This window comes from Pavona decussata, unplaced genomic scaffold (genome assembly GCF_977016875.1).
Source record: "Pavona decussata unplaced genomic scaffold, jaPavDecu1.1 SCAFFOLD_174, whole genome shotgun sequence".
Classification (NCBI taxonomy): Eukaryota; Metazoa; Cnidaria; class Anthozoa; order Scleractinia; family Agariciidae; genus Pavona; species Pavona decussata.
In genome coordinates, this window is record NW_028145585.1 from 92,501 (window position 1) to 100,000 (window position 7,500).

General features: G+C 37.8%; 2 protein-coding genes across 4 annotated transcripts in view; one reads left to right on the top strand and one right to left on the bottom strand.

The window, feature by feature from the left end:
* Positions 1-960, top strand: part of LOC146463801 (uncharacterized) — a 23,681-nt gene extending 22,721 nt beyond the window's left edge. The window contains exon 3 of the mRNA XM_085083847.1: positions 1-960. This exon is cut by the window's left edge and continues 3,154 nt beyond it. The gene's annotated coding sequence lies outside the window, so the exon portion shown is untranslated.
* The window catches only part of LOC146463802 (B-cell lymphoma/leukemia 10-like), a 6,127-nt gene extending 380 nt beyond the window's left edge, over positions 1-5,747 (bottom strand). The window contains exons 1-3 of one of the 3 annotated variants that reach the window (XR_014856767.1): positions 5,379-5,747; positions 3,691-4,072; positions 1-1,910 (exon numbers count right to left, since the gene is read on the bottom strand). The exon at positions 1-1,910 is cut by the window's left edge and continues 380 nt beyond it. Coding sequence is in view for 2 of the 3 variants with exons in the window: in XM_085083850.1 (XP_084939976.1) it covers positions 1,834-1,910; positions 3,929-4,072; positions 5,379-5,721 (564 nt within the window). In the remaining variant the exon portion in view is untranslated. The remainder of the gene's footprint in view (positions 1,911-3,690; positions 4,073-5,378) is intronic. The other 2 variants (XM_085083852.1, XM_085083850.1) reach the window with 2 other exon arrangements.
* Between the last annotated feature and the right edge of the window lie 1,753 nt (positions 5,748-7,500).

Below are 7,500 nucleotides of genomic sequence, written 5' to 3' on the forward strand. Positions count from 1 at the left end.
AAGCCTCAAAGAGAAAACAGTTGTTAGAAAACTAACGACTAGTCTGTTCATAGGGCCGGTAGTTATTTTCCCCCTTATTAACATTACATTGCTGGGTGCTGTATCGCTATCACTTGACAAGGATTTCCATTCGTTTTTGACAACTTTCTGTTTTCATTGTTGGCTTCATTCAATTGTCCTAACCTGATAACAGAACTTCCTTTAAGTCAATTCGTTTAACTTCTTCTCTTTTTTTTCACTTCTGTTTTCTTCAAATACAATTTAATATTTTTTTTTATACACGATGAGGTTTAAAGCGGTGCTGCTTGAAGGGTCATGTTCATTCAAAACCTCCTCTCCTCTCCGAGGGGTGAAAAACAATGGGAGTAAAGAGATACCTCTGTTAGCAGGGTACAGCTGGCCAATCAAATCCAAGACCTGCAAGACGCAGACGCATGGTTACAAACTCCACTTCTATATTTTAATAGGATTTAAAGTGAAAGGCTAATCATCGCAACGATTCCAAAAGATATTGAAAAGTTGTCAAAAACTAATTGAAAACTTTGTCATTAGTCTCAGTTACGCGCAGTGCTGTCAGACAAAACTGCAATTTAAAAACGTGAACTGTAACTTACACTCTTTCCACATAGAGGATGAAAATAGCTATTTTGAACACTTCCGTAGCTAATAGGTGACCGACCAAGCTCTATTCAGTAAACAGACAATGACTGCTTTGCACTTATGGAACTGGTGCCAATGGCCTAGCGTTAACTACTGACTGTGTTCCACAGTTGTGCATCAATGTGTTTTCGAATAACTCGCCCGTTTTCATTTTCTTTCTTATCTATGAAATAAACCGCACAAAATTTTCTGTAATTTGCATCATACCTGAAAGGCATTTCGTACCTTTAACAATGACCAAGCCTAATGGCACAATTGTACATTATTTCTGAGTACCATAAAACAAAAAAGAAACAAAAAGAGTGCACTTATTAATGTCATTAAAACTTTCAAACTGTTAAGAATTTTTCTTCCTAGAGTCAAACGTTAAGGAATGAAATAATGGTGAGGTAATTAAGTTCTACCTTTTGAGTCTGTGGATAAAATTAAAAAAAACTTTATGATCATTATTAAATAATTTATAATAACCAGTGCTTTCCTGAATGAGCAGAAAATAGGGGTACCGAACAGCGCGTTTCGGTGAAACATACCTGTTCGAAATGGCACTACCTGTCTCAGAAATTTGGGTTAAATTTTGAAGAAAACTCAGTAGCGTTTTCTTTTGCGAAGGGTCACGTCAAACTTTCCCGACGCTGAAAAACTAATCCCTTTTGTTTACAAAGGAGCAAATACGTAGTTATATACTGTGAAAAAAGGCCAGTTGGCATTTTTGAAAAGCCAACAGCCACACCTAAATTCGGGTAATAAAACTCTGTTGCCTAAAGTTTCAGGTAATTTAAATTACCAGCTAAAGAATCCGAACCAGAACAAATTCCCCTTTTATAAAAGGCCAAAAAATGGTAAAGAATGAAGGAAACAACTTCTTAACAATTAACTCTTATGATGTCACGCCCTTGCTGGGTGCACCTAAGACAATGTACCCTTTGACTCTGTGAAAGTATGTGAAACTCTGAAGTGACATTCCACCGAAGGTTACTAGATAATAATTTCTTGTGGTGCTGTTCATTTTGTTTTAGTTATGAGGTTTCAAGTGGTTTACAAATATAAATCTCCTTCATCAACACTCTTCTAAGGACTCTCCTTCAAATAAAGTCCATTTATCAAAATAGGTATTGATATATCCTACTTCCCAATACGACTTGTGCACTCATAAAAAACATGTTTCAATGTCCTCTACTCAGAATAAGGTGGCGGCGATTCCGATGTATATGAGTGTGGAGGCATGTTTGATGATGGGATGTTGGAATGAGCTGAAACAAAATTTTAGAGAAAGATTATTATTAAATCAATATAATTTCATTACTTTTATCCATTTAAGAGAAGCAAATTCTTTGTTCATCACTGAACACCATAACATTGCTGTCAATTAATTTTGTGTTCAACACCCTAAATCGTATGGGTAGTTGTTCAATAACCCTTGATTTAATTTATGCAAACATGAAATTTACACAGTTCTGAGATGAAGACTTTTCAGCTTCACTCACATTGTCAGGTCTCTCTAATATAATTCAATTTTTTGATGGGCAGGCAGACAGAGGTGGTTTTGGGCGAAAGTGTTAACTCACTAACAATATTCAATTATATTTTGACCAGCTGCTCTAGGCATTTAATGATACCGCACAAGGTTTTGAGGGGATATTGATTATAGCCATATAGATTTGCCACTTAAAGGGTATGGTTTTCAAGCTGCATGTTCTTTTTTTCTGAATAAGTGTATTTGGTCAGAAGTCTAAAAACCAAAAGTTATAGATTCTTGAGGCCAGGGCTTCGTTGTTCAAAAGCCAATTGACGGTTATCTTGCAGGTTTTCATCTTGCTGTTTAAAAAAGATTTTTAAAGCTTCTTAGTAAAGAAAAGTCAAAGTCAAAACTGAGAGGGAGAATCATTGATTGTATATTAATTAAACTTGAATCAAAGTTCTAGTTTACTCAGGATTAGCTTTATCATGCTTTGAACAACTGGGGCCTTAATATCAGTAAAAATCCAATGAACTTTAGAGACAATCTTTAGAAGCAAAGTCTAAAAACAAGTATTCAGAAAAGTCATTGACTCCTCCCAGGGGATGTTTTTTAGTTGCTCTCCAGAGCCTCCATCCTTTCTAGAAGTTCTATTAAGGTTTAGATCTTCCTTTAAAAACTTTTGAAATTTGCCTCCGCCAGAATTTTCAGTGACCTTCCATAGGTGGGGAAGACATATTTTCTGGAACCAAACACTGAACCTAGTATGCTGCTTGCTAAAGGAAGCCCAGGCAAGTGACCATGTTTTCAGGTTCCTTAAATGGGTAAATTTAAATGGGGGGACACCACGTACCTCACCAAACTTTAAGTGAAGTGCTCTTATATATGGTTTATTTTGATTTGGCTTCAATACATGCTACCCTTCTAAATGAGTTGAACCTCATAATAATAATAATAATAATAATAATAATAATAATAATAATAATAATAATAATAATAATAATAATAATAATACTTAATACTTGTAATGCGCATTTTAACATGACGTGATGATCAAATCCGCAGAATAATTAACAAAACAGATAAACACTATAACACCTCATCTCTATGACCACCAACTTTGACAGAATTTTCTGGTTGTTGTAACGAAGTTGCCATTTTAAGGAGGTTTCGAATTGCATTATTTGCTTAAGGACAGTTCCTTTTTTTGATTCGCACTGCGCATGCATTGTGGACATTGGATTCCTTAATGGCAGTGCCTGCAAGAACAGAGATACTTTTACGCCGTTTATAATTAAGTTTGTGGGAAAAGCAGATCTTGGCAAGGGTCATTGCAATCTGAAAAGAAAATTAGGGGTAATCACCCATTTTTCAGAGATAATTAAGCTTCAATTTTGGAAGAAATGCCATACACTACTTTTTATATATTTTAGTGCTTTTTAGAATTATTGTTGCTGTAAGTTACCAGCAGAAAAATGTGTGGTTACCCCCAATTTTCTTTTTGGCCATGGATTCCAATAGCCATTGCTAAGATCTGCTTTTCCCTGACATAGTCATAAACTGCACAAAAATACCTCTTAGTATGCACCGCCCTTAAATGAAAAATGAGCCAGGGCAAGAAAGCATGACCATTGTTTAGAAGTGGGTATATGTTTTGCAGGGGTGGCCATTAGTAGAGGTTCCACTGTTATCTACATTGGATTGTCAACCATGCTGCCACAAAAAGCTTGTTGCTGCCACTAATTAATGCAGGTTATGCCACCAAAAACATTCTTCAACACATCTACTTAAGCCAAAAAAGGAATGAAAGACCTTGAGATGGGTTGCTGTCAAGCTCATCTGGTGGCATGGGTGCTCCAGGATCTCCAGGCCCAGGTAAATTGTTCAGATCCACTTCAAGTGAATCAGGTGATTCAATGCTCCTGTTAAAGGTAACTGGTGGCAAATCCTTAGGGACTGTTAAATGGAAATTTAACAGTTTTCAGTGAATGGGCCACAAGTCACATGACACTCATATATTTAAAATTATACAATGAACTGTGAAAAACTCGCGTTTTGATTGGTCTAGAGGAGTGTGTGATTAGAGTATAGACGCACGATTGACGTCATCGAGTGGTGTGACCGGCGCACGTGATCAGAGTCTAGAGTCCAGTGAGTCCAGCCAGAGTGACTGGTCACTGATAAAGTTTTGCAAACTGTTTTTGTGAGTAGCGGACAAACACAGGCAAATTTTCGCAGGAAAGGAAAACTGCCCAATAAAACATTGGGCAAAGACCGTTGAGAGGGACCTCAACCAGGACAAAAAAGCTAAAACTTTGTGGTGACGTGAAAAGGAAGCAAATATTTGTCGGAATATGTCGCCGATAAAAATCCGGTAATGGCGAGTAAATCGACTACTGACAAATCGCAGTGAAGTGACTTACATGCTGTAATATTTTGGGGTCAGGATTTCCCTCTGGAATAAAGGTTAGTTTTGAAAATATTGTTAGTGAAATTCTTTCGGATTATACTCTAATTTAGAAGATCACAATTGCATGTGTGTAGCAGTCTAAAACTGAGTTTGCTGGAAAGTTTTTGAGTCAGCTCAGGCAACGCGATGCTCGCTCACGAAATGTGTTGAGATGTCTTTGTTATTGTATAAAACAAATAGATTCCATTTTGCCGTGGGTCTGTACTCTGATAACTCACAGAGGACGTCAAAACGTGGTGAGAACATCAGTCACGCTACTCGCCTGCGGCTCGTAGCGTACTTCTTTGTTCTCACCACATTTTGACGTCATCTGTGCGTTATCAGAGTACAGACGCACGGCAAAATGGAATCTATTTGTTAAATAGAACACTATTAATACTCCCTCCTTGTTACAAAAATACCATTTCCTTATCCTACAAATGGGTAGAGGTGGGAGCCCCTTCCACACCATAATATGTAAACTGTACAGACCAAAATGCATTTATAGTTATTTCCAGCAGTGGCCATCTGTATCATCATTACAGGGATATGAGACCACACAATTAAGAAGTGATGGGATGTTTAATAAAAAAAATTAAAGGCTTACAGGACATCTAGCCCCCCCCCCCCCCCCCCCACCTAATGTGGCCTCATAAATACTATTTTCACAAAAGAGGTGTTTTTAAACATTGTGTACACTCTAATTAAATTCTTCTGTGTAAGTCGAGATTGTAAGCTTAAGCTCATTAAAAACAATAAGTGTATTTAAGCTTACTTGGCATGTACAATTATAAATGCAACATTTAGTCTTACTTCGTTCTTGCTTTCTTTTCTCGAATTCAATAAGGATTTTATCCAGTACAAACACTTGGCCAGTACATCTTTCTTTTATGGCATGACAAAACTGGTCAAACCCCTTAGATCCCCTAGAATCCACAAGATCCAACAGCTTACTGTTCTTCTGAATCGTAGTTTTTTCCGCTCTAATGTTCTCCTCGTCATACTGATCAAGTATTCTTTTCGACCTCAGATAAGGGATAATGTGGTCTATAGATAGTTTTCGCACCAGCCAGTCTCTAAGGTCGATCAAAACATCACGTTTTATCGCCTCGTAGAGATCACTTTCTTGAACAGGAGTCAAATAGTTTGCGGCCATATTGGAAATGTTAGAGAGGTCCGAGAAAAAAATATGGAAATGATTAACAAAAATCATAATGCTTCATGTATGTGGACACATATTGTACAGCTCAAAACTAAAACAAACAAACAAACAAACAAACAAAAAACAATAACAAATAGGTACAAAGAAATGTCATTATATTTCACAAATTACAGTCGAACCAAAAGGCCACCCAGAATGTCAAGAATGCGGTAGTCGCTCACGGGAGGGGGTCAGACCATAGGGGTCTAAATTTTTCTTCATTAGCACTGATGGTTACTGCAGAGACTTTAAAGGGAGAGTTTCACGGTTCGGCGCATGTGCGATCGATAACGCAAGCGCAGTCAAGCCAATTGTTTTTGGACCAATTAGAAGCGAGTACACAACACCGGCGGGATACGGCGGGCAAGTCTTATAACTTGCTGGCATAAAAATAAAACTGACCGGCCAGTGTTTCGGTCACCTTTTGAAAAACAAAAACAAAAAGGCTGTCCATGAAAAAAACGTGGAGATTTTTGCAGCGCCGCTTCGTGCATGTCAAGAAATGCCAGAACTTAGAAACTTATGCGAACGTTTACGGTTTTATTTCAGTACAATGTCGATTTATTACGCGTGGTTCGAAAGTCCAGAAGCTCCCTCAAACTTGCGTACTTACAGTCAACCCAGGTCACGCGTGAACAATATTTTTGAAATTTGAACGGAGTTTTGAAATTTACATGTCAGTTTTGAGAATCGCCAACGAGATTTCAGGATTCCCGTATCAGAAATTTCCCTAGCTTATTGACGGTATAAAGCTATGAATTTTTCTTTACATTGCAACTGAATATTTCAAGAATAACAATTGTTTCCCAAGTATTTTCAATCTTTTTTTTTTTCAGTTAATGCGTCTTAATTTAAGTTAATTTATTCGCTTCGCGTCTCAGTGTTGTACAATTTTTTCCATCCAAAGCAAAACACTGATGTTTGGTGCTGTTTGTCCGTCGAATTCTCCATTTTTGACAGTTGACTTCCATGTGAAAAAAACAGTACGATTGAAATCTAAAACATCCTCGCGAGTTCATCCAAAGCCAGTTGGTGACCTTTGCCATTTCCAGCGAAAGCAGATGTGCCGCGAAATCGTTGTCTATAATAAACAGACTTATCCCTTCACCAATTTTCCACGTTTGGTGGACGTATCTTGTTAACCACACAGAATTTCTACATCCACTCCACTCTGTCCGCTTTAACTTCTGTGCTTCCAGAGAGTCCACAGAACGTCCCGTCGCCGGTCGGCCGCGACGTCTCCTTTGACGATCCATCGAAAAATGTCGTTTTCGGATGCTAAAACACTTTTAACCTTACAAAAATCAAACTTATATTTACAACAGGAAACAAAGATTATAAAAAGTGAAGAACGAAGATCGGATGATCCAAATTCGGGCGCGATTTCAACAGATTGTTCCACCAGAAGCTCGCCTGTACAATTTATTTTTGAGCCGGTCTGCTCGCGCATGCGCCTGACCGTGAACATCGGCCTTTAATACCACATGCGCCAATTCTCATTCAAACTCATGCATACGGAAAAAATTTCGTACTCACAAAAATATTCTATCTTCGAATTTCAAGATCAAAACCGTTAACGGGACGGAAGTCTCATAATCATTATAGCTACAACTTGAATCTATTGTTACTATTGTTGTGTGTTGTCTGACGCGTTGTGTTCAGAATTCAGCCACACTGTCATTATTCGTCAAGTGGTCGCTTAGACAAGAGGTTGAAAACTAATGAAAATACCCA